Source organism: Corticium candelabrum, chromosome 20 (assembly GCF_963422355.1).
Source record: "Corticium candelabrum chromosome 20, ooCorCand1.1, whole genome shotgun sequence".
In the NCBI taxonomy this organism is placed as follows: Eukaryota; Metazoa; Porifera; class Homoscleromorpha; order Homosclerophorida; family Plakinidae; genus Corticium; species Corticium candelabrum.
The window spans coordinates 4925885-4952712 of record NC_085104.1 but is presented as its reverse complement, the minus strand read 5'-3'; the positions used below and the strand labels follow the sequence as shown (position 1 = coordinate 4952712).

At 40.6% G+C, this 26828-nt stretch overlaps 1 protein-coding gene across 1 annotated transcript in view; it reads left to right on the top strand.

Annotated features, from left to right (window-relative positions):
* LOC134195970 (dynein axonemal heavy chain 7-like) overlaps window positions 1–26828 on the top strand; it is a 38888-nt gene extending 12060 nt beyond the window's left edge. The window contains exons 13-38 of the mRNA XM_062665055.1: window positions 981–1209; window positions 1267–2163; window positions 9610–9966; window positions 10034–10833; window positions 10890–11052; window positions 11956–12345; window positions 14052–14141; window positions 14198–14728; window positions 15323–15468; window positions 15531–15745; window positions 17791–18794; window positions 18868–19018; window positions 22758–22831; window positions 22897–23076; window positions 23143–23283; window positions 23461–23598; window positions 23667–23764; window positions 25104–25239; window positions 25296–25484; window positions 25544–25647; window positions 25704–25815; window positions 25874–26026; window positions 26098–26175; window positions 26238–26329; window positions 26395–26462; window positions 26539–26828. Coding sequence (XP_062521039.1) covers window positions 981–1209; window positions 1267–2163; window positions 9610–9966; window positions 10034–10833; window positions 10890–11052; window positions 11956–12345; window positions 14052–14141; window positions 14198–14728; window positions 15323–15468; window positions 15531–15745; window positions 17791–18794; window positions 18868–19018; window positions 22758–22831; window positions 22897–23076; window positions 23143–23283; window positions 23461–23598; window positions 23667–23764; window positions 25104–25239; window positions 25296–25484; window positions 25544–25647; window positions 25704–25815; window positions 25874–26026; window positions 26098–26175; window positions 26238–26329; window positions 26395–26462; window positions 26539–26729 — 6727 coding nt within the window. The 3' untranslated portion in view covers window positions 26730–26828. The remainder of the gene's footprint in view (window positions 1–980; window positions 1210–1266; window positions 2164–9609; window positions 9967–10033; window positions 10834–10889; window positions 11053–11955; window positions 12346–14051; window positions 14142–14197; window positions 14729–15322; window positions 15469–15530; window positions 15746–17790; window positions 18795–18867; window positions 19019–22757; window positions 22832–22896; window positions 23077–23142; window positions 23284–23460; window positions 23599–23666; window positions 23765–25103; window positions 25240–25295; window positions 25485–25543; window positions 25648–25703; window positions 25816–25873; window positions 26027–26097; window positions 26176–26237; window positions 26330–26394; window positions 26463–26538) is intronic.

Below are 26828 nucleotides of genomic sequence, written 5' to 3'. Positions count from 1 at the left end.
CAACCACATTCTAAATGAGCTAAATGTCATTAAATTTTGACAATGTTAAATGTTTTGAAATCAAAGCAAGCTAATGCTAAATTTTTTTGAGTTGTTAGTGCACAATTTTTCTTAATTAAGTTTTTGATGTGTAGTGCTGAATGCATTTACACCTTTGCCTCCCTTATCCATGTATCTTAGAACTGAAGGGTGTCAATAAATGGGAGTTATTTGCAAGTCTGGAATACCTGCTCAGTGCATTTTAATCATGATAACATGTATGTACATGTATGCATGTATATACGTGTTGGCAAAGTCAGTCAGTATTCTTGAAATGTGCTTGCATTGACTAGATGGGAGTGTCTGGTACAGAAATGCTTGGATTTTGGTATTTTGGATATGGGAGCTACAGTAGGGTGTAACTTTAGGAGTAGACTCAGGAATCTTTTCCAGTTGCTACTTGATCAAAAGAGCCTGGCTAATTCATTTCATAAATTCATACATGAACTAAAGTGGCTGGGTTACAATTGTTTGCATGTATGGCTGAATAACCTGTCGGACAACACACCCTCGCAAACTTGAAAAGGGTGTATTTTTCTCTCATGCTAAGTCTCACAAGTATTGCGTACTTCTTGACAGTTGCTCTGTCTGTATTAGTATGATACTTCAATGACGTGCACACTGAGCATGCTAATACAAGATCATGCAGGCAACAAAATATGGTTTGAACTGCTCATGCATATAATTGTGACCCAGTCGTTTTAAATGTCTTATCAAGGTAGAAAGTTAATTAGTTGCTGTACTACCTTGCCACGGTGTCCAAAGATTGCGATTTGTTTGAAGAAAGGTTTCTGAGAAAATCAAATTACAACCAAGTCTTACCTGAACATTCTTATGATGTTCTGAAACAGTTTACTAATTTGTTGTTTTGCAATGTAAAATAGCTTTAAATTGTCTACTCCACACTCTAATATTGTTATTAAATATACAATGTTATTTAGGTTTGTTAGCCTTCCAGAGAGTTTGACAGGTGAACATGGTGCTTTGATCGATGCCCTATTTAATTGGCTAGTTGATCCTCTGCTATTGTTTGTTCAAAAACATCTTCGGGAACTTGTGCCGACATCAAACAGCAATTTAGTGAGCTCTCTGATGAAATTATTTCAGATCATGATGAAAGAGGATGAGGACAATCCATTGGATCAAAAATATATGAAAGTTTGGATCACAGTTAGTTTCTGTGTTGTTCATTATGTTGTTGCTATGCATTGATTATGGTTTATGTAGTCTTGCTTCCAGTTCTCTCTGGTTTGGTCACTTGGAAGCAGTTGTGACAGTGACAGTCGTCATAAGTTTGATTCCTTTTTTCGTGAATTAGTTAGTGGAAAGATGGATAAACATCTAGTGCCTTCGTCCATTGGAAAGATGGACATTCCTATTCCAGATACAGGCTTAGTGTATGACTACATGTTTGAAAGGAAAGCTCGTGGGAGGTGGGTGCCTTGGTTGGATACTGTTCGTGATCAGACTTTAGACAGATACCAATCAGAGACTGAAATTATTGTTCCAACCTTGGATACTGCAAGATATACATATCTCATGAACTTGATGATTCACAATGAGCAGTCTCTCTTGTTTGTGGGTCCTACTGGTACAGGGAAGTCTGTGTATGTGAAGGACTTTCTAATGCATGGGCTGCCAAAAGATACCTTTATTCCTCTTGTTATAAATTTCTCAGCCCAGACAACAGCTGGTCAGACTCAAGACCTCATCATGTCTAAACTAGATAAAAGACGGAAGGGGGTGTTTGGTCCACCAAGGGGAAAGAGGTGTGTAATCTTTGTGGATGACATGAATATGCCAGCACTTGAGAAATATGGTGCACAACCACCTATTGAGCTTCTTCGTCAATGGATGGATCACAAGATGTGGTATGACAAGGACACGTCAAAGTTGGTTCTAGAGGACATTCAGTTTGTCGGTGCTATGGGCCCACCTGGTGGCAGCAGAAATCCTGTTACACCACGTTTTCTGCGACATTTTAATCTTGTTACGATGACTACTGTTAACGATGAAACAATGGAAAGAATCTTTTCTAGCATCATGTCCTTCTGGTTGCGACGAGCCAAGTTTACATCAGAGTACTTTACTGTTGGAAATCAAGTTGTTTCTGCCACCATGGAGGTGAGCCAAGAGCATGTTATTGTATAGGTATACTTAAGATCTCGTGCTGTCTTGTCTTAATAGTTATTGGGGTTTATGTTAAGTTGTTTATTCAGTTCTTCCCACAGCTAGATTAGTTATTTGGTTATCTCTTGTGAATATGGGTATCTATATATGGTACTGTCCATTTTGCTCCCAAACTAGTTAGGTTTAATAATTGACTTATAATTTAGCTTTTGTGCGTGCATGTGCAGCGAGAGCTTATGGTGTTGTGGTGGTTTGTTTGTTTGTTTGTTTGTTTGTTTCCGCTGTATTTGCCTTTTCACTAAATCGTAACGACTAGTTAAGTGTAGATCACAAATCGGCTTAGTTCTCAAGCTATGGCAATTTACTCACCTCAGTTGCTTCTGCAAGCAATCGTAAATATTCTAAACTAAGATTCCAGGTACTATAAAAGAGTGCACTTATGCATGTGTGTGCACTGAGGCTTGCACTGCAGATGTGTTTCATTGTTGAGTAAAGCAAATAAGATAGGTTGATTTACTATAAGTTTTGTCTTTTGAAAGCAAACTGGCTTAATTAATTGTTTTCAGCTGAATACTGTAATTAATGCTCCTGGTTAGTTATTTGGCCCAAGAACAAGAACAGTGAAGGCAATTGAATTTGAAATATTTCATGCTTTTCGTGGATATGACTCTAGCTGGCTCACAGTGTGAAGTGCTCATAGCAGGAGGTTATCATCTTTGAGCAACTACCAGTTATGAAAGCTTTGTATGGATGCTCTCTTATGTAGCATACATGTAGATTTTTTATTGAGATTGGCTAGCCAACTAGTTTGAATAGTTTGCAAGTATAAAAACATTTTGAAAATGAGAAAGATGTAGGGTTGTCGTACGAAAAAGAATAGAAACAAGACCATGTAAGGGTGTTCTGTGTGACATCTTTTGTATACGGCAACCCTACATCTTTCTCATTTTTCAAGATGTTTTTATACTTGTTTACCTTTTTTCCTGCATGAGTGTATATATGCGCAGCGGTAACGATGTACGCAAGCAGTGCAATTGGCGAGATGGACAGTAAGGCTAGAAATCGACATACTCCTTGTGTAGTGCTTGGTACAGGAAACAGGTAGGTTGGATTCAGTGTAAATGCAATCGGAATTTAGAGAGACGCTTGCGGTAGAAGCGCCTTTAATTTAATCAGCAGAAAGCCTTCGATTGCTGGAAGCGTTGTGGAGGGCGACGACACGTACAGTCCGGTGTGGGGGTGTTCGACTGAACTGGAAGGTGTAGCGTTCGCGTCATTGAGAAATTTTACGGGGGGGAGGGGGGTTGGTCCCTCAAGAGGGGACTATGCACTGCAATGACAAATTTGGGAAGTCATGGACATGCTCTGTTGCAAGCACAGAGGCTTGGTATAGAAATCAGCTTTGTAGCATAAATGGTTAATACCGATACCCGCTCTTACAGGAGACTGAACATAAACTCAACTCTACCAATGCTACCGCATCGGTGATTAGTGCAGCTTTAACTTTTTACTGATGCATGCAGTTGCTATAAATACAATCCATGTATGTAAGCGAGGTTTAAGCAGTTAATTTATCAACAGTTATGAAAGTATTGATAAAACATTTCTTATTACAATCAGAATGCCCGATTTGTTTGGTTTGTTTCAATTATATATATAGTGCTGAAATTACTGTGTTGGTTAACTTGACGTCTTTAGTTATTATTCTTATTGTTTGAAATTGAAAGCCAGAGGTTCTTGGTAAGAGGCATTAGTGTAATTACCATCTCTGCATTTAATTTCTTCTGTTAACTTAATTAAATGATTTATGCAATTTAGTGATTGTGAAATCGGTGTACAAATTTGAAACATACGGTAATCATGGAATTTGAGTGGTTAGTCAATACCTTAGTGGCTCAAGATAAACAAATCATGACTTGTGTAAACAGTCGGTACTTTGTTGGTTGAATTGGTTTTGAGATACGTTGTAAGTATTTGCAGTATTGAATTGCTGTTTGATTGTCTTCTGGTTACCTCAGAGTTCTAATGGGTATAGATGAAAAAAATAGTACCATACTAGCAGTAGCAGGTTGCATTGAACTAGGCAGATTGCATTGAACTAGGCAGATTGCATTGAACTAGGAAGTTTGTGAAGGATGCGATTGCAGCTGTTGAGACAAAGTTGTATTTCAATCATCATTGTATGTAAACATTAATGCACTGTAATATTGAGTGTGCTGATGGGCTTGTGGTTATATGCTAATATTGAACTGAAAGCAATCACTTAAAGGGTAACTGCAACGCAAAATCAAAAATTTGTTTATGTTGGAAATTGATAGTTCTAGTTGCATACATGACAAGAAAAATAGTTTTAGATTTTTAATTTAAGTCTTTGCTGAGATATAGCAGGTCAAAAGTGCTTCGGGTTCTTCAAGTTGTGGTAACGGGCATGGTGTAGTGTACACGTCACAGAGGGAGACGCCATGCTAGCGTGTACTGTCAACAAAGGAATCTGTGGCAAAGAATGGTTCGGTGTTGCGTGGTTACAGGATGCACCAATTCGCACAAGTCATACACAACTGTGTTTCAATTTCCGAAGATCCCCAAGCTAAGAAAAGAGTGGGAATCGCAAATAGGGAGGACAATTGCAGATATGTTTGTGTCGTCCGGGCGACTATTACTGAGTACGACGCGTCCTACTGAGTGGACAGGAGTCTGTAGTAGCCACTTTTAGCCTGATTACTTCGAGATACATACAGCCAGGTCTATTCAAGAACATGGTCTGGGTTGTAGAAGAGTGAAATTGAGGCCACCATTTTTCATCTACCTGCCTCCACACTTCAAAATCGCAGCACTCTGGAACCTTCGCAAAAGAAAAGACAGCCGCATTTGAGAAGCGGGAAAAATTAGAGTAAGACTGACTCTCATGCAGGACTAAAAGTACTGCAATGGCAGACTCTTGATGACTATATATAAACTTGCGTCTAGGTGCTTGATCGTCATGTGTAGTGAATGCAGTCGTATGCATTACAGTATACTGTACAGTGAAGTCAACCCTTGTGTCAACGTGAATTCAACGTACGAATTCAACTCATTTTGTTCTCTTTCTTACAGCACTAGCTAGAGTTTTGCATGAACTCACCAGTACACTGTGCCACTATTATTGCTAGTATTTGACATTATTATCGCATCATTATTTGAGACAACCTCAGATGCAATGCATGCACTCCACACCAGTACGTATCCGTCATCTCACAATGACTGCAGCTGCACCTGTGATAGTTGTTTACTTACCCGGATGTGCATCAGTTACGTTTGCTACTCCTGCTTCTACTTGCGATAGTGACAGTCTATAGGGTAGCCTGTCCTTTTCCTCGTCCGCTTCCAAGGCAGCAGGCGATCTTCAGAGACACTGTCACTGAGCTCGAACCTGTGTGGTCTAGTCACTATAATGGCTCCCAGCAGAACTTCGTCATCCTGCGATTCATGCGATGACGGACGTTATCATCATGTAAAACCCTCCAGAGGGCTTTTCAGAAGAATAACTGTTGCTGCCGTTGCCTCTACCTTAGCAGCGTTCCCTTGGATATGAAGATGTAGTCATTTTACAGGCTGCTGACTATACAGACACACACGTGTCTCCCCTCTGTGACGAGTACACTACACCACGCCCATTACTGGAACTTGAAGAACTGGAAGCAACTTTGACTTGCTATTTCTCAGCAAAGACTTAACTTAAAAATCTGAAACTATTTTTCCTGTCATGTATGCAACTAGAACTATCGATTGTCGACATAAAAGAGTTTTTGATTTTTGCGTTGCAGTTACCCTTTAATTAAGGAACTGCAAGAGAGTGCTTTAGGAAAACAGATTTCAGATAAGCAGACCAATGGAGAGGACAAGCACAAGAGACTAGACTTTGATATTCTTGTTGCTTTTAGTTAGGTTAATTTTTTCTTGACGCGTTGATAGACACCAGTGGGCTTACTTGGAGAGACAGCTTCTGGTTACCGAGGCTGATCTATGCTTAGTACCACCCACACTGGGCAAGCAGGACCGCAGCCTGCCACTGTCGCTTGACATAACGAAGAACCCGCTGCCACGACACCTAACAATAGCCTCGTTCCCAGAAATACCACCGGTTATCACTCGTACCCTGATGGACTGCTGTTTGCTTTGCGGCCCTGGTGGGGCTGTCCCCATATAATGCACTAAATCTGTACCATATATTGCATTATATCTGTACCATACATTCAGCATTACACTAGCATAGCTAACATATGAGAACAACTAACAGTCCTCAGGCAGGTGGGCGAGGAGAAACAGACGCTACTACACTGTAGAGAGTCCACTACTGTCTAACCCGCCAAAACACGTCACTTGTACGTCACGGCACCTGTAAACTCTTCTTCCTTAATACCTGTAGTTGTCGTATTACCATTTATTTAGCTCCGCTAAATAGTCCATTAATTCTCCTTGACGCATTGATAGACACCAGTAGGCTTACTTGGAGAGACAGCTTCTGGTTACTGAGGCTGGTCTATGCTTAGCGCCACCCAACACTGGGCACACAAGACTGCAGCCTGCCACTGTCACCTGGCAGCACGAAGAACCCACTGCCGTGTGACAGCTGCCATCACAACTAACAATAGCCTCAGAAATACCACCGGTTGTCAAGGGTACTCTCGTACCTGACGGACTGCTGCTTGCTTTGTGGCCCCAGTGGGGCTGCCTCCCAAACACCTTCCCGAGCAAGTGACAGCATGCGTCAGCTCATTGAGGCACCACGCAAGATAGGGACATGAACCAGATGCAATACAACTGCTGATTTATTTCTATTATTTCCACCCGCTTATGCGACGCACCGCAGATGGTAACACTTGTATATCCGATCTCACATACGTCTTGAAGCAGTCCGGGGTAGCCTGCCTGGATGTGAAAGTAGGTGGCATTTTGTGCGCTTTTTATGTGAGTACCACTGTTGCAGTTCCGCTTCAAGATTCTCTCGTTTTGCCTGCGGAAGGCGTAGCACCTTATTGTGTGAGTTCTAAGAGAGTCAAACTTTTGCGTGTCCTTCCACCTACTTAGGTTCCCACTCTATACCCAGACGCTGAAGCGTCACCAATGTGGTGTCTAACATTTCTTAGCCCTCCTCTCTTGTGGCCGCTAGTATCAGAAAATCATCCAGGTTATGATGTGTCGGATATCGACCTTGACGCGAAGAATCCACTGTATTGCGTCTGCCATTTGGTTAAACAGCTATGGGGACGACCTCAAACCAAATGGCAATCATAGCAATGGCTGTGTCCGCTGATGGGTATTTCTTGGTAAAATCAGTTTTGTTGATTGCATCGTTCACACTTTTGTCCAAAAGTGCTGATAGATGACAGATAAGTCGCCGAAAGGCATCTTTCTTGGGCACTACATTCAAGCCAGAAGAAACAAAATTAGCCATTGGAAGATGGTCGTGTGGCTGGGAGAGAAACCTTTGTCACACTCGGCTGCCAGTTTTGCCGAACGACGTGCAGATGCTGAACTGCTGACTGTAGGTTACGTGCTGAGTAAGCGTATCGTCCTTACAACCTATTCTGAACTCTTGGTCTAAGTTCTCTAATAACCAGTCAACCCACCATGCATGGGGGTGGGAGTGCAACAGAAAACGAAACTCTTTTACATTAAGTCTAAAGTTACTGTTCTTAACTACTGTGGCGTCCTTGCCACATTTACTGCGTTTTTGACTCACAAGCAAGGCTGTGTTTTGCCTGCCGCAGCGGCTGCAGGTATGGGCAAATTGCATGCTCCTTCGCCGCCGTTGCACATTCCATTGTTGTAGTCTCTGCACACACCACGCGAGTTAGCGTTCACAAGGGCAACGATGCGAGCTCCCTTGGTGGTAGGTTCTCCCGATTGACTGGAATTGCTGTCGCCCATTGGCGAAAGGACTGCTGTCTTTTCTTGGGACACTGGGACACTAGGTGCCCAGAGTCCCGACACTTGAAGCATACTGTTCTTGTCATAATGACATGTCTACTTTGTCCCAGCATCGAGTTGGCTCTCGAGAGGCTGCTTTACAGAATGCCTTGTCATATTGTATACTAAGCGGCATGCTGTAGTAAATCGACTAGCTGCTTGAGAACTAATAGCTGGTAATCAAATAACTCGGACGCTCGACTCGGGTTACCTACTGTTAGCGTGTTTGCAAACAAAGACCATGCCGTCAAACACAAAGTAAGGTCCATCACCAAGCGCTGTTGATGTTTCTGTGCTACGCTCAGACCTACAGGGCCAACCTCTAATGCGACATGCTACTGGTCGGTCATCGTACCGGCTGCACATACAATTGAACTGGGGAATTCAGCCAACAACGCATTGAAGTCAACGAACTCGCTTCTAAGGATCTTCCGAACTCATTTTTCAGTAACAGGATAGACGCTCTGCAATGAGTGAGACTGATCAATAGGCATACCTGTCTGTGTATGACGTGGAGCTGGCTGCTCAATGTCCTCTTTATCTTCCGACAGCTGTGGCATACTTCTCCTTGTGCAAGCCTTGTGCGTTTGACTTTGAAAAAGTCTGCTGCTGGTTTCTTGAGATTTGCCGTACCGGAACTTGTTGCCCCTACACGCCATCTACGTCTACCCGTGACTTTTCTGCATGCACCATCTTCGTCACCAATTCGGAGATAAACTGTTGCTGCTCCGTGAAGAACATAGGTGTCATTACCGATTGCGTTATCTCCTTCTGCACGCGCTTTCTCTTCCTTCCAACCCTGGTATTCGGCTCGTGGGAACCACCAGATGCTACTGGGAACTTGGTCTCGGACACTAATTGTATACCCTCATCCATGTCTGTTCGTGTCCTGTTCCAATGGTTCCATGATCTTACGGCTTTTTTCATCCTTTGTGCCAGTTGTTACCAGGTTAAGGCTATTCAATTCTAGCTTCAGCGTTTTACCCGACAGAGCCAAGTACTCTTGAAGCGACCAACCTGAGCGAGAAGTAGCTGTGCACTCTTTGTGGCATAACAGAAACAGACGCTACTACACTGTACAGAGTCCACTACTGTCTAACCTGCCAAAAACACGTCACTATGTACGTCACAAGCACCCGTACACTCTTCCTCCTTAATGCTCGTAGTCGTTGTATTAACATTTATTTAGCTCCGCTAAATAGTCCATTGACTAGGTTTGTATTTTACTTTCAAACTGCACTAATTTGCTTGCTACAGTGGCAATCAATGGTTTGATGCCATCATTGATTTGACGGTACAGTGCTAAGTGGAAACTGGCTCAATTGCAGTGCTTTAACTTGACATTCTAAATGATGTTTTTATATTTTTTGTTAGAGGGATACACTGATGAATAGACATTTTTTTGCTAGTGATTGGTTTGTTTATATTGTTAATTGCTAGTCTATATTTTTTATTGTCGTACATACATTATGAATCTTTACATATTTGTAGGTGTACAAGTCTGCTGTTTGTCACCTTTTACCAACTCCAGCCAAATCTCACTATACATTTAATCTACGAGACTTTGCTCGTGTTATCCAAGGTGTCATGCTAGCTCATCCATCATGTGTTGAGAGCAAGCGTACATTTATACGACTTTGGTCTCATGAGGTTTATCGTGTTTTCTATGATCGGCTCATAGATGGTGCAGATCGGAGCTGGCTATATAATCTGGTTACATCACTAGTGAAGTCAGTATTCAAGGATAGTTTCAAAGATGTGTTTTCTCATCTTGCTTCAAGTGGTGGAAAACCATCAGAAGATGACATGAGAAGTTTACTATTTGGAGATTTTATGAAGCCAGATGCGGTGAGCTTGATTTGGACAGATCATAGTATCATGGTATTTATACTAATGATGGTTATTTTCTGTGTAGAGTGAAAAGTTCTACGAAGAAGTAGCATCACTTAATGACATGTACTCTGTTGTCGAGACATGTCTAGGAGAGTACAACAACATGCACAAAACAAAGATGAACTTAGTCATCTTTCGCTATGTCTTGGAGCACCTGTCTCGAATCAGTCGTGTTCTCAAACAGTCAGGAGGAAATGCACTGTTGGTGGGTGTTGGAGGTAGTGGACGTCAGTCTCTTACACGTTTGGCTACACACATAGCTGATTTCCAAGTTTTCCAGCCAGAGATTACAAAGAGTTATGGTATGCCAGAATGGAAAGAAGATTTGAAGAGGCTGTTGCTGAGTGCAGGAAAAGATGGCAAAACAACTGTCTTTTTGCTGACTGATACACAAATAAAGCAAGAAGCTTTTCTAGAAGATGTAGACAACCTTCTTAACACAGGAGAGGTTCCCAATTTGTTTCAACCTGATGAGAAGAATGAGATCATTGAGGCTGTGCGGCCACTAGCTCAAGCTCAAGACAAGAATGCTGATTTCACTCCCTTGTCTCTCTTTAGTTTCTTCATAAAACGCTGTCGAGATAACCTTCACATTATTTTAGCCATGAGTCCTATTGGAGATGCATTTAGGAATCGTTTACGTCAGTTTCCTTCTCTTATTAACTGCTGTACAATTGACTGGTTTCAAGCATGGCCAGAAGATGCATTGGTTCTTGTAGCAAACAAATTTCTTGAGTCTGTTGAGATGCAGGAACGTGAAAGGACATCTGTTGTAACTCTTTGTCAATTGTTTCATCAATCAGTACGTCAGCTGTCTGAGAAGTGAGTTGATGGCGTTGTTAGTACGTTAATTTGTCACTGATTGTTCTGTGTTGAAGGTTCTTGTCTGAGCTTGGACGTCATAACTATGTAACTCCTACATCTTATCTTGAGCTAATTTCTTCTTTCAAGTCATTATTAGCTCATAAACAAGGCAATGTACTTCGGCTGAAGGGACGGTATGAAGTTGGTCTTGAAAAACTGGCTTTTGCTTCATCTCAGGTACAGTGTATGTGAATTTAGTGCACCGTGCTCAGGTATCCTGTTTGATGTTTCTGCATTTAATGACTTGTACTCAAATGATGTACTAACCATACCTTTAATGTATAAACAGTTTGCAGTAGGCAGAAGGGAAATACATATTCATGTAATGGTGTAGCATGTCATAAAGTCATAAAGACATGCTGTTTGGAATTCAAAAATCAGTGTTTTTTCTGGTAGTAATTAGTGAAGAACAAAGTCAATTTGCATGGATTGATGTCAGGTCACACTGAAACTTCATGATTAGGATAACATGCTTCTTGTCCTCGTCTTGAATGAGTTTGCAGCTTGCAATAACATGGCTGGAGCTTAAATTTGTGTTAAACGTGACAAAGCACTGCTTGACATGTTACATGCAGTTAACTTCATTATGAGGCATATAGTTTTTTGTGTCATCTGAAAAAAACACTACTTGGTTACGCAAGTGTGCACTATAGCTGTTTTCAGAGTATGCTGACTTGAAGGATGAGGGACAGTTGCACTTGCAGTTTTGACATCATCACAACTTGTTGATCTATGATGTGGATCTGTATTTGCTGCCACTGTGAGAGAACTTTGTCTCTGGTTAGTATTGCTTGAGAATCTTGATGGCAGAAGGTAAATAGAAAAGCTTTGTCTGTATCATAATGAATGGGGAAGGACTTGACACAGTTCTGCAATTGACTGTTGATGGCAGAAATTGTCTGATGTTTTGAAGAGATGGACTAGGATTTTAGCAATCTATAGAATGCGGTTGTTTATTTTGAGAAATGTTGCTGGAATCTCATTACTTGTTGATCGTTTTCCTGTAGAGTTTTCCACAGGCTACGCAGGGTTACTGTACTGTATATATAGTAAGCAAGTCAATGTTTGTCTCTTATACAGGTGGCTACTATGCAAAAAGAGTTGGAAGAGCTACAGCCACAACTTCAGATTGCTGCTCAGGAAAATGATCGTCTTATGAAAGTTATACAGAAAGAATCAGCTGAAGTAGAGGAAAAAAGCAAGTTTGTAAGGAAAGACGAAGCTCTTGCATCTGAAAAAGCAGCAGGAGCTAAAGCCCTGAAAGATGAGTGTGAATCAGATTTGGCAGAAGCTATTCCTGCTTTGGAAGCTGCACTGGCTGCATTAAATACACTTAAGCCGGCTGACATTACTGTTGTAAAGTCAATGCAAAATCCACCAAGTGGAGTGAAGCTGGTTATGTCTGCTGTGTGTGTGATGAAAGATATCAAGCCCGAAAAAATTAATGATCCTGCTGGCACTGGCAAGAAGGTACAACATGTGTGTTCTTCAAGACTTGTAGTGTGTGTGTGTGTGTGTGTGTGTGTGTGTGTGTGTGTGTGTGTGTGTGTGTGTGTGTGTGTGTGTGTGTGTGTGTGTTTCTATGTACTCGCATATCTCCATAACGACAAGCCGCAATGCCACCGAATTTTGCTCGTGCAAGCCGAATCCATAGAGGTCGAAAGTGAAGCTGTCGTTGTCTTCCGGACTTATCTTGCGATGACACAATTTCCTGCCGATGGAACATGCCTTCGCTCACATGCTAATTTCTGTAACAGTGCGTTCGATCTCCACCGAATTTAACTGCCCATTTTTTGACATTGAACGGTACACGCGGAGCATGTCGATTATTGCAAACAACGTCCATAAAAGCAAGATATTTTTGCACATATCCAGGTCTTGAAAACGCCTGCCCATTGTTTGGCCATGTAGGCGAATTAAATTGCTGTCACGTTCAATACACCTGCTCCTCGCAACGGCAGCAACGACTTCAAAGTGACAACACAACCTCGAACTAGACCTTTGTTCACGTAGGTCCCACATACATGCAATTACATTTTGACCTCTGTCGTCTTACGTCACAATCCAACGACGTCACAAGAGACTCGCTGGAGATCTCGAAAACTGCACAGAAAATGGGAAAAGGTTTTTTGGTGTCTTAGAAACTGAACGTTAAATTAGTTAACTTTATGGCAATTCTGTCCATGGCTTCTAATTCTGTGAATGATATATACTTCATGAATGCAATAAATTAATCCATTTTCTTTGTCTTCAGTGGGATATTAACTAACAATCAATAAGCTCAGAAAAGAATATCATTCAACGGGATATAACTCTGAATGAAATTCTTCATGAGACTTCTTCTGATGTAGAGATACACTTTATAACAAATTAGAACGGTGAATGAGATAACTTCATAAATGCATACAACGATAAATTAATTAACTGTACAACTAACAGTCTAATCTGTCTGTCTGTCTGCAACATCAATCATACCAAAACTGCCGGGCCAATCGCCACAAAACCATGCATGAAGACTGCATTCCACACCACAATGCAAACGCACGCTTTGGTATTGAGATGGTCTCTTCTTGAGGAGTTGACCCCAAGTGAAATCTCGCGACGACGTGACCGCAGTGCGACTTCGAATTTTGACACATGCAATTTCCATGCACATGCCACAAGAGACGGTTAATTTCCCATCGATTGAAACTATCTGTTTCATGCCTGGGTTTCACTCTAGCGGTGCATCAAGTGTACTCTCTACTAGCGGATGGAAGTGAGTCATGAATGGGACATCTGTTGTCTGTTGTTATTGCAGTGGCAATCAAAACCATCTGGCTATACCACAATCACATTATCTACCAAGAAGGCCCGCTACATGGCCATCGATTCTTATAGCTAAACGGTAAACTGCAAGCTGATAACGTGAAAGCATTCTTACAACATGATTTTGCATTCAATTAGCCTGGATGTGGTGTCATTTTACACGCTTATGCCCATGCACCTTTCCACACTTCCAATTAAAGTTCAATTATTCAGGAGTGTGTTTCTCCGCCCAATAACTGCATTATGTAATGGGAATTTTGTGTTAATTACTTTTTCCAGGTGAAGAACGGGCTAATGAGCTAGTATATATTACATAGGTTTACTGCAGCTTTGTAGTAATGTTGAAGTCAAATTTTGTGCTTTTTTAGATATTAGACTACTGGATACCATCCAAACGGCTGTTAGGTGACATGACATTTCTTAATGGATTAAGGGAGTATGACAAAGATAATATACCTGTCAGATATGGCCAGTGGTATTCATCATTTTTTCATGGCTGATGATTTGTGTTTAGGCTCACACAATGAAGAAAATTCGTGAGGAATACATGACCAATCCTGAATTTGATCCTGTAAAGGTTAGAAATGCATCATCTGCTGCTGAAGGTTTATGCAAATGGGTGAAAGCGATGGAAGTGTATGATCGAGTGGCAAAAGTTGTGGCACCAAAGAAGGAAACACTCCGTGAAGCAGAACAAAGTCTTGCAGAGACTATGAGAGTGTTGAATGAGAAACGAGCAGAGCTCAAGGAAGTTGAGGATCGTCTGGCAAGTTTGCAAGCTCAGTTTAAGGAAGCAACAGAAAAGAAAGAGAAGCTAGAGTTCCAAGTTGACATTTGTTCTAAGAAGCTGGAAAGAGCCGAGAAGTTGATTGGAGGTCTGGGTGGTGAAAGGGAACGTTGGTCTAATGCAGCCAGTACACTTCAACACACGTATGACAATCTGACTGGTGATATTCTTGTCTCCAGTGGAGTTATTGCATACCTGGGGGCATTCACAGCTGCGTTTAGGAATGAGTGCATCAAGAAATGGGTACACGAGTGCAAGGTGAGATGATCAGATGAGTTTTGTTTATTTTGGACCAACTTTGTGTGAAGAGATAAATACGTTGCACATTTGTGCTATTGGCCTATTGCTATTATAAAGATAACTTGTACAAATGTTTTGACGTATGTGGCAGGTATGGCATAAAAACTCTTATGATATTAGTTATTAGCTTCATTTGAGAAAACGGATAGGGTGGCTGGATAAGTGCACTGTGGATACCAGAATTTTTGTCTACAGGGTAGTACTTGCACCCTCTTGTACGCAGTGTAGTAAGCAACTGAGTTATTCAAAGTTACCAGATTTTTGTACATGCCTTTCTTCGTCAGCCATGTTATGTTAGAATGAACTACCATGCACTCAGTTTTCTGGTTACCTCGCATTCCTTGCCTTACAAAAACATGACATTTTAGTTGCAGACATGTCAGATTGGCATATTTGCTAGACACTAGCTATGCGAGCTAGTATATTGTAAAGTGTGAGGAAATATGATATCATTCGTCACATTGTTACTGTATGCTATACTTTTGATTTTATTGACTTCAATGAAACAGAATAAGAGAAATATTAGTGTAATAATGTATTCACTTGTTGTAGGCTCTGAAGATCCCATGTAGTGGAGACTTTAGCCTAAGCAAAACTCTTGGAGAGCCAGTGAAAATCCGTGAGTGGATCATAGCTGGTTTGCCAACTGATTCATTTTCAGTGGATAATGCGGTGATTGTTTTCAATACACGCAGATGGTGATTCTTCTGAATTAATTATGACAGCATGCAAGTCACTGATTGAATCAATTTCATTATAGGCCTCTAATGATTGATCCTCAGGGCCAAGCCAACAAGTGGGTGAAGAACAGTGAAAAGCATAACAACCTTCATGTTATCAAACTAACAGACTCGGATTACATGAGGACTTTAGAGAACTGCATACAGTTTGGCACACCTGTCTTACTGGAGAATGTAGGGGAGGAGTTGGATCCCAGTCTGGAACCTCTGTTGCTCAAACAGACATTCAAGCAAGGTAAATGTTTATTTAATTGAGGTAAGTGAGCTGACTGGTAACCATTCACCACTTTGTGACATTTCAAATAAAGTGATTTGAAAATATTTTGGTTGGGTTGATTGGTATAAGGCGCATTCCACTAGCGTTTAAGGAGAACTCTCACCAAAATCAACAATCTTTCAGATGAAAGATGTCACTTCATGACACATCCATTTGCAATCGTTACTGTAACGAAGAAATAAAGCATTGAATTTACCTGTGTGGGCGTGTTTAGTATCCATATATGGCATGAGAATAACTCTGATTGCTGGTTAGCAAGGAAGACCGATAGGTGTACACTTTTCAAGGTAGGAGATGTATGGAGGGAAGTTGTAATTTATTGACTAAAGCAAACTGGGACCCAAACTTATCAAGCAAGTATTGACTGTGTCATACAATCGGGGAGCCTCAAAAGGAGACTCTTCTTAGATTAGTTCATAGCTGATGTCTCACTGCATTTTGGGTTTGTTAGGAGCACTAAACCTAAAGTAGTTACTTCAAAACAAGGACAGAGAGTAAAACTTCATGCTACGTATGGGGAATCGTCTGAACAACTCGTTGCCCATTCTCTACTTCTGTGGCTGGCTGGACCATAAGCTTCCTTCAGGAAGATACTAGGCCTTGTATCTTTCTTTCAACAAGGTTTAGTATTTGGTGAGAGTTCCCCTTTAATTAAACCGGTTTAACGAGTGGTTTAAGGTAAACAGGTTTAAGGATTGACCTGTTTTCACTTGCATTAAACCAGTTATATTCTAAACTAAAACTGCTTTTCCTAAACCTGGTTTGTAGTAGGTTTAGCAAAGTGGTTTAGGTTTCACTGTTACTTGACAGTAGCACTCTTGCTTAGATGGCTTCTGACAACATCGTTTTGATGATATTTACTTATTTTGCTGGCATAGGATTGCTTTGAAAGATTTAAGGGTTGTTAACTATATGAGAGAAATCAGCAGCTACGGAGAGAGAGAGAGAGAGAGAGAGTCTTTGGTTATCGTCATGCATTTAGTATGTAGTAGATGCTGAATTAGTGATAACCAACAGTTGCTCTGACTCGGCGACAGAGCAGCCCAATGCTTCAAAACTAGTCTCGCTCAATGAATACTACGGTGTTCCTAGATGGTTTGTTTTGTGGAAACAGTTGGCCATTATAATTGTCGACATGTACTTAAGCATACAAAGTGTACGCTAGGGGAGGGGGCAATAGTAGTTGTACACATTTGGGCAGATCATAAAATGTCAATAATTTTTTTGGTCCAAAAGTAGATAGGAAGTGATACTGAAGTCAGGATGTTGCATTTACGCGTACGCGTGTTGCCTATGTATGTAACTATCTGTCGCCAGTGTATGACATGTATAACGCGCTAAGTGTTTGTCGAACATGTTTGAAGAGTACATGGCGTCGGACGGTAGGTACTTTGTGGTAGGCACTAACAGACCTGTCTAAGAGACCTTGTGCTGTTCATAAAACACGGGCAAACATTAACCAGCAGTTAGTGAACGCTTTTGTCTTTGGCAACCCATCTTTGTCTTGCGAAGAAGCTGTGCAGAAAGTGAAACAACAATGAAAGCTAGACTGCTGGCCAGAACAACGAAATGTGAATATCAATCTTCAAAAGGGCTTTTAACTATTTTATTATTGTAAGTGCCATGGTACATTAGAAATTTTACATGACCAACATTTTTTATGTACGCTTAGTTTAGGGGAGGGTATGCAGAAATGAGTACGCTTTGTACGTTTGAGTAAATGCATTATGGATGACCCCTTAGTTTATATATATGCATTTAAGCTAAACTAGTTTAAGGTGCTAGTGGAAACACGGACATAGTGTTGTTTGTGCTTTGATATTGTTGTCTGTGAGTTGAATGAATTAGATATGTTTGACTTGCAGTTTTACACTTTAAAAGCAAATTCTACATCTCGTTTAAACGTAAACTCAACTAACACAGAAAATTCAATGTAAATGTAGACTTTGAATATGTCATTGGTAGCAGATGTTTCAATACTTCTGCTCTTGTTGCACATGCAGGTGGTGTGATGTGCATCAAACTTGGAGATGCTGTGATTGAGTTTTCATCTGATTTCCATTTCTATATCACAACAAAGCTGCGTAATCCTCACTATCTTCCAGAACTAGCTACAAAAGTGACTTTATTGAATTTTATGATTACGCCAGAAGGACTAGAGGACCAACTTTTGGGTATTGTGGTAGCCAAGGAGAGGCCAGAACTTGAAGAAGAAAGAAATGGTTTGATAATTCAGTCAGCAGCAAATAAGAAGCAACTCAAGGAAATAGAAGACAAAATTTTGGAAACTTTGTCTTCTTCTGAAGGAAACATTCTGGAGGATGAGACAGCAATTCAAATTCTGGATTCATCTAAAGTTCTAGCCAATGAAATCCAGAAAAAGCAAAAAGTAGCAGAAGAAACAGAACGCAAAATAGAGCAAAGTCGTGCAGGTTACCAACCTGTTGCTATCCATGGTTCCATTCTCTTTTTCTCAATAACTGACTTGCCGAACATTGATCCTATGTACCAATACTCTCTCACATGGTTTATCAACCTCTACCAGGTTTCAATTGCAGACAGCAACAGATCAAAGATTTTGGAGAAACGTCTCCATTATTTGTCTGATCACTTTACCTATAACTTGTATTGCAATGTCTGCCGCTCACTATTTGAGAAAGATAAGCTGCTATTTTCCTTTGTTCTTTGTGCAAACCTTTTGAAGGCAAACAACCAGTTGCAGCAGGATGAGTTTATGTTTTGTCTAACAGGAGGAGTTGGTCTAGAAAACAAACTTGAAAATCCTGATTCATCATGGTTGTCAGAGAAGTCATGGGATGAAATTTGTCGTATGTGTGATCTACCTGCTTTCAAGGGTTTTCGAGAGCACTTTGTAAACTATGTTGCTGATTGGAGACAGATTTATGACAGTCGTGAACCAAACAAGGTAGATTTCCCATCACCATGGGACAAGAAACTAACTGATTTTCAGAAAATGATAGTCATTCGCTGTATACGTCCAGATAAGGTATTAGTTTTAATGTCAGCTAGTTACGTTTGTTAGCACAGCTGACTATTGACTTTTGTGTTATGTATTTAAGATTCTTCCAATGGTGACTCAGTTTGTTGAGGAGAAACTGGGACGACAGTTTGTAGAGCCACCACCATTTGATTTGGCTAAGAGCTATGGAGATTCTCATGCTTGTGCTCCACTAATTTTCATCTTGTCACCAGGAGCAGATCCCATGGCAGGTATGTAGCTAGTTTGTCTATTTCATGATTTGTGGCTTGAAAAAAGATTAAATTTGTGTAATATTACTATGTAGCAGTTACATGTAATTTGCAACAGTGGCAGTGGTGCCAGTAGGGAGAGGTAGTTTTACTTTTAGGGAAGAAGATTTTTAGAGGAGATTGGATGTTTTTATCACAGGGTGTAGGGATTGCCCCGATTAGGGAGCGTTGTGGGGGCGTAGAAAAAATAGTAAATAAAAGACTAAAATTTCTTAAAAGCAGCGAAATGAAATGTGTGTACGTTACTACTATATTCTATTTTTGTTTTGGTCGATCATTTAACAACCTAGAAAACAGTTGTTAGCCTCGGAGGCCCATGCACCAATTTGTTCTTTTCTATAGATGTCTCCTTTAGTATGCTAGGTATGGCAGTGAAATTTGAGAAAACGCTTTAGAATTACTCGAACTCTATTCTTTTGGTGAATAAAGAAACAGAAAAGAATGTTGAAAAAATTAGTGTTTCTCTCAAGCAGATTTGATCCAACGACTTCCATTAATGCTATTACACAGTTGGCCAGTCACAAAGCTGTATTTACGATTGATTGTACATGGCAACCAGAAACAATAGACGAAGTGCCAATCAACTAGTCACATTTTTTATCACCAGAACTGCATAATTCGATTGTGTTTGCCATTGTTGGGTCTAGTCTGACATTGTTGCGATCTATGTCGCAGACAGGAGCAACAATGACAAGTAATTACACTTAAAGGAGAACTCTCACCAAATACTAAAACTTGTTGAAAGAAAGATACAAGGCCTGGTATCTTCCTGCAGGAAACCTACGGTCCAGACAGCCACAGAAGCAGAGAATCGGCAACGAGTTGTTCAGACGATTCCCCGTATGTAGACAAAGTCTTACTGTCTCAAAGTAACTACTTTAGGTTTAACCATTCCAAGTGCTCCTAACGTACCCTAAATTCAGCAAGACATGATCTATGAACTAATCTAAGAAGGGTCTCTTTCTGAGGCTCCACGGTTGTATTGACACAGTCGATACTTGCGTGATAACTTTGGGGCCCCAGTTTGCTTAGTCATTAAATCACAACTTGACACCATATGTCTCACAATCCTTACCTTGAAATGTGCACAGGTATCGGTCTTCTTGCTAACCAACAATCAGAGTTACACTCATGCCACATACAGGTACTAAACATGCCCACACAGGTAATTTCAATGCTTTATTTCTTCGTTACGGTAAAGTTCTGCAGTAAACGATTGCAAAGGGTTGTGTCATGAAGTGACAGCTTTCATCTGAGAGATTGTTGATTTTGGTGAGAGTTCCCCTTTAATAATTTATATAGGAACCCAACAGTTGCAACGCATATCCTGTATGTGATAATCTTTGGCTTTGACTACTAACCAAGTTTAATTCTGACTGCCATTGCATATTCACATACACTAAATTATACACGCACAAAAGAAAGAACAATTCAAAGGCATAAAACATTAGGACCCATATTTGTGCAACATGTGTTACCATGGTATACCATTACCTGACTGCTAAATCTCTAAACTATTTGAGTAAACTGCTTCTGAATCATGTTTAATGAATGTTGTTTTAAGTTTACATTTAAACAGGTTTAATGAATGCTAAACATGCTTAAACAACTTTAAAACATGTTTAGGCTCTAATGGAGACATGCCTTAGGTTGCACTTTCGGACTCCTAAAACTTTCCAAACTAGAATTTTTAAAACTTTTTCTGAAAACAGAAATATATGTAGGGATTGTATAAAAGAGTAATAGAAACAAGACGTATAGATAGTTAGGAACCAAAGCCAGACATCATTATTGAATCCTTCCAACCCATATTCCCTACATTTTACCTAAATTTAGTGGGTTGGAAGGATTCAATACTGATGTATAGCTTTGGTTCATATTATCTATGGATCTTGTTTTTATTACTTTTTATGCAATCCCTACATCTATTTTTCAGAGAAAGAGTTTTTAGAATTCTGGCATTTGGAGTTGCTGCTGTTTTATGTTGTCCACGAACCATGGTCATTGTGATTTGAGTATCAAATCGTAGATTTACTAAATTTTTTCATGTGTATGTTTATTATATTAACAAGCAATCACAAGTGCCAGCTGTGTTAGCTATCATAGTATGTTTGCTACAGATAATGATATGACAAACTAGTTTCAGGTAACATGTGTGCATGACTGGTGTGTGTGTATGTGCATGGGTGGTGGTGGTGGTGGTGGTGGTGGTGGTGGTGGTGGTGGTGGTGGTGGTGGTGGTGGTGGTGGTGGTGGTGGTGGTGGTGGTGGTGGTGGTGGTGGTGGTGTGTGTGTGTGTGTGTGTGTGTGTGTGTGTGTGTGTGTGTGTGTGTGTGTGTGTGTGTGTGTGTGTGTGTGTGTGTGTGTAATGCCTGAATGGCCATTATATAACATAGTTTTCAGGGTTTGAAAAACAAGTCGCCAAGTCACCAAATAGCGATCTCTGTTACAGGAATGGTGACTAGTCAAGCCTAGGAAGTTGCCATGCCATAGGAATGGTAAATCGTGACGAAGATAGACTTTCCAGATTTTCGAGTTTAGTAGGAGCTTGAAACTAGTACGGTGTAATCTGGGTACACAAAAACCTCAACTTTGCCGTCTAGATGAACCTAAGCTGTCCACCCGTGTGTTCCGCGATCCTAATGTGCTGAAGCACGTGCACAAGGAATGACACTTATGTGCACATGGGAAACACTTAGGTAATTAATTAATTTAAAGAACCGCACAATAGGCTCGATTTTGACTGGCTTCCTGCACAATAGCGTGCATTCAGCACTTATGAACTTGAAATGTGCAACAGAAGTCGAAGCCAGAGAAATTCTAGCCGAGATCGGCAAATACCAATATTCCCAGAAGCCAGGTACTAGTTTCTTGTCTCGGTGCCAACTAGATTTGCTGGCTAGGGATCTGATACCAGACGATGCTCCTGCAAATCTGCTTCTAGTAGCTGTGGGCGCAGACGGAAACTGCCTCTATCAGGCCATTTCTTTGCTTTTTTGCAGTGTACGAAAATTGCCATAAAAACTATTGCTTTGCACTGTTCTTGAGCTCATGCTCAGTTACATCAGTTGCTGCAAGGAGCGCGCTGACAAGGTGTCAATGGAGTCTGGCTTCTGTTTGCCTCACAATCTATTTGTCTAGTGTTACTTATGGTAAGAACTTCAAGTATGAGATAACGGAAATAAGGCACGTGTGCATGACGTCTACATAAAGAGACCGTGGCCTTAGTTAACCTGCAAGTGTTTATGTCTCTGTAATTAATTAGGCATGATTAATTAGGTTTTCCATCGACGCATCACGTGACTTCTAATTGAAAGTTTAGTGTAACAAACTGTTGGTCAGTTGGTCAGTTTATAAGCTCTAAGATGTCTCAACCGTTGAACCTAGATATTAATCTAGAGACTGAAGCGTCTTCTGTGATGGGTGTAACAAAAAGTAAGTAGCTATAATAAGCCTATTATAGAGACTGTTTAACTAATAACTTCTGAGCATCACAAGTAGGCGTGGCCACGCCTACATTTATTGGGGGCGGGGCATAATAAGAATTGCTTTGCCGACCAACATTTCTTAGGTTTTCAAACCCTGGTTTTGGTGTTTGGTGATAAGTCACTTTAATGGGTTAATTAAATGTGACTGCAGAGTATAGATCTATTTGCTGAGTAATTGTTTTATGTTATGTTGTTATGTTGTTATGTTGTAGGTCTACTGAAATTTGCTGAAGACAAGGGATTTTCTGGCGAGAAGTTCAACGCAATCTCTCTAGGTCAAGGACAGGTAGATAGATGCGCAACTAATAATCTGAGCTTGTTATTGCTACGATATTTGTTTATCATGATCAGGGTCCTATTGCCACTGAAATGATTAACAAAGCTGTAACAGATGGGACATGGGTTGTTCTTCAAAACTGTCACCTTGCTGTGTCATGGATGCCAACTATGGAAAAAATTTGTGAGGAGTTTGTGGCAGAGAAAGTTCATTCTGATTTTCGATTGTGGCTTACTAGCTACCCATCAGACAAGGTGAAGTTGCATTGTTGACATCTTGAATGTTACGGGGCTTAATGAACTGAGGTTGTTTGCTTGTAGTTTCCGGTTGCTGTACTGCAGAATGGTGTGAAGATGACAAATGAACCACCAACAGGCCTTCGGCAAAATCTTTACCAATCATATGTGACTGATCCTATTTCTGACACTGAATTCTTTAATGGATGTCCTGGAAAAGAGCAGGTTTGTTGTTGATCAATAGTCTATTGTACCAATTAGTTTATTTGGAGGATCAGGGCAGCTTAAATTTTGCCTCATTATGTTATATGCTGTTGTTGTTGTCTCTGCTGCAGTTGCGCTGTGGCTGTTGCTGTTAGTAAAGGCCATTATAACATTTCTTATTGCTACTCTTTCAAACAGGTATGGGAGAAACTGCTGTTTGGCTTGTGCTTTTTTCATGCACTGGTGCAAGAACGTCGGAAGTTTGGACCACTGGGATGGAATATACCATATGGATTCAATGAAAGTGATGCCAGAATATCAATTCGACAGTTGCAAGTACATTTGAATAATGGTCTTTCTCTGACTAGTGTGTAGAACACTGTGTGTGTGTGTGTATTGTGCAGATGTTTGTCAATGAATATGATGATGTCCCATTTGACGCTCTTATGTACATGACTGGACAGTGTAACTATGGAGGAAGAGTCACTGATGACTGGGATCGGTAGGTGTGGTCAGTAATTTACGGTGCATATTACATTGTGAGAGTAGGCTCTAGCTAGTGGCTGTGATTTTGTTAATGTGAACATGCACATCGCTAAGAATTTGTTGCTTTACCAAACATAGTAATAGTATTTGGTAGTATTTTGATAAAGGTGATTCACCCAACCCACTGTCTCAGCTAAGGTTTCCAATTGCTTCCAGATGTTGTGGGAAAGTAAACAGGAGGTGTTAGAGATATATACCGTATTACCTCACTTTCAGTGGCATGCCCTTACAGCGCCAGGGTTAGCAGACTGCCATTATACCCCCAGGTATACCAGCATGACGTTAAAACTGAGGGAGTTATACATACCCTAGCACAATACACCATTGTTGTAAGTATCCGCCTGGGATGGTGCAATCCCTGGCAGTTTTGGCAACATTACTGCCATTCTGATCACATTTCGCTAACATTGACAATTTCTTTTCCACGGTGTAGCTTTTTCGATCCTGGACAATTTATTAACTTCTGTTTCTTCTGTGACTGTCCTCCTTTCCATTACCTCCTCCGCATCAGCACATGGCTGTTCTCCTGACGCCATGTCTAAAGTTGCACACGCTATGAGAGATTAATATTCACTAACCTCGATCAATAACTGCACCCTCGCCTTAACGGCATGCCGTTATAGTTGCACTGTTACCTGATTGGCGTCTTTGCTAAGCCTCGCCTATAATGGCATGCCGTTGAGAGTGAGATAATACGGTAATAGCGCTGAGCTGTAACTTACAGCCTACAGTGAAACAGGTCAGTCACTTAGTCTGACAAACCAATGCATCTTCATGCACAATGCAAGTTCCCCTTCGCAAATTCCCGTTTGTGATCGGTCTGTTTCCTATGGACACCACATTACACTAAAATCCTGTCACACATATGCACAAACATCAGAACCCTATCTGCCCTGGTAGATAGATCTTTTCTGTTGTTATTAGTATAAATGGGAGATTCTGCAGTTTTACACAGTCAGTCAGACCAACGTGAACGAAGAGTAGAACGACCATGTGCAATGCGGCTTTGAATCTTTAGGCGACCAACTTGTCCACGTTCACTCGCCCATTGCAAGTGTTAGTCACCAATGGCGAGGAGGCAACCGGGAATTTTAAACCCTGAATTAGGTGGTTGCATGGTTTAGGTTGAGGTAGGTAATCGATAGGGCAAACAATTTTTTACCTTGTAACATGTAACACTGGAGGAAAATTGAACAAAGCATGCGGTAGATCATTAATTTCATACAAATGTAGATTATTTAAAGATAGGAGAGATCTCAAGTTGGTGGTTTGTTGTTAGTTTTATGGTGTTTCAGGCGTTGTCTAGTCAATATTTTATCTACGTTCTACACACCTGAAGTTTTGTCTGAACCAAAGTACAAATTCAGCAGCAGTGGGCTTTATTACTGTCCTCCCAGAAGCTCATATGATGACTACGTTGAGTTTATCAAGGTATGTCATTTTCATATATTGTTGCTGTGATCATGTAGAAGTAATTATTATTGTAGAACCTGCCTGTGACACAGTCACCTGAGGTTTTTGGAATGCATGATAATGTGGATATAAGTAAAGAACTGCTGGAGACAAGGGAGTTGTTTGAGTCAGTGTTGCTTACACAATCTCAAAAGGGCAAAGGAGGTTCTGGTAAAAGTGCTGAGGAAGCACTTATGGAGATTGCAGCTGATGTTCTCAGCAAGGTCAGTCTCTGTGACACTTAAACAGTGATCGTGGCTTTTGACTGCTTGGATGTTCTTAGCTGCCAGCTAACTTTGATCTCGAGATAGCACAGAGTCGATACCCTGTGAAATATACAGAATCAATGAACACTGTGCTTGTGCAAGAGATGGAACGATTCAACAAGTTACAGTGACAAATACAATTTAATTAATTGTGTTAAATTTGCTTTTGTGCTGTAGGTTGCTGGATGCTATCAGAGGCAGTCTAAAGAATTTGCAGAATGCAATCAAGGGTCTTATTGTAATGAATGAGACTTTGGAGTCTGTGGCAAACAGCCTTCTTGTTGGAAAGGTTCTGCTGAAGCATTAGCTGAAATCAATTTCTTTCCTTGTACTTATATATTCTATAGGTGCCTGACTTGTGGGCTAAGAAATCCTATCCAAGCCTCAAACCTCTTGGCAGCTACATCACCGATTTTCTTGCTCGTCTATTATTCTTGCAGAATTGGTTTGAAAAAGGGAAACCTACTGTTTTTTGGATATCCGGATTCTATTTTACTCAGGTTCTTTGTTTGATATGTATGCCATTTCTCTCACTGTTGTATCAGTAGGCGTTTGAATTTTTATTGGGCAGGCTTTCTTGACTGGTGCATTACAGAACTTTGCTAGACGTTACACAATTCCTATAGACAAACTAGGCTTTGAATTTGAGGTGTGAAAATTGTGGTATTTGTTGCACGTTGGGAACACGTGTGGTAACTTAATTATGTTTAGGTGCTTTATACTGATACTTGTGATTCACCTCCTGATGATGGAGTATACGTCCATGGTCTTTTTCTTGATGGCTGTCGTTGGGATCGTGACAAGTTTGTATTTGTTATCATTGCTGACTGTTTTGCATTTTGTAATGAGCATGCTATGGTCTGTAAAGGGGAGTTCTAGCTGAATCACATCCCAAAGTTCTATATGACGCTGTACCAGTCATATGGTTACAACCTGGTGGGTGCAGCAGTCAACTTTTATTTTATTGAATAGATATTGCTATCTAGTTGTGCTTTTTGTTTGCACTGTTTAGCTCGAAAGTCTGATATGAAACACGTGGAGGCGTATGACTGTCCTGTCTATAAGACTAGTGCAAGAAGAGGAACTCTACTAACAACAGGCCACTCGACCAACTATGTCCTGCCCATAAAACTGCTGACTGATAAGCCTGTAAAGCACTGGATACTGAGAGGTGTAGCACTACTGTGCCAATTGGATGATTGAAATAGAAGAACTGCTGGATGTATTGTAGCAATAATACAAGTATGGCCTTATCACAATGTATTGATGTATTTTAATACACTACACTAGATACTAACAGAA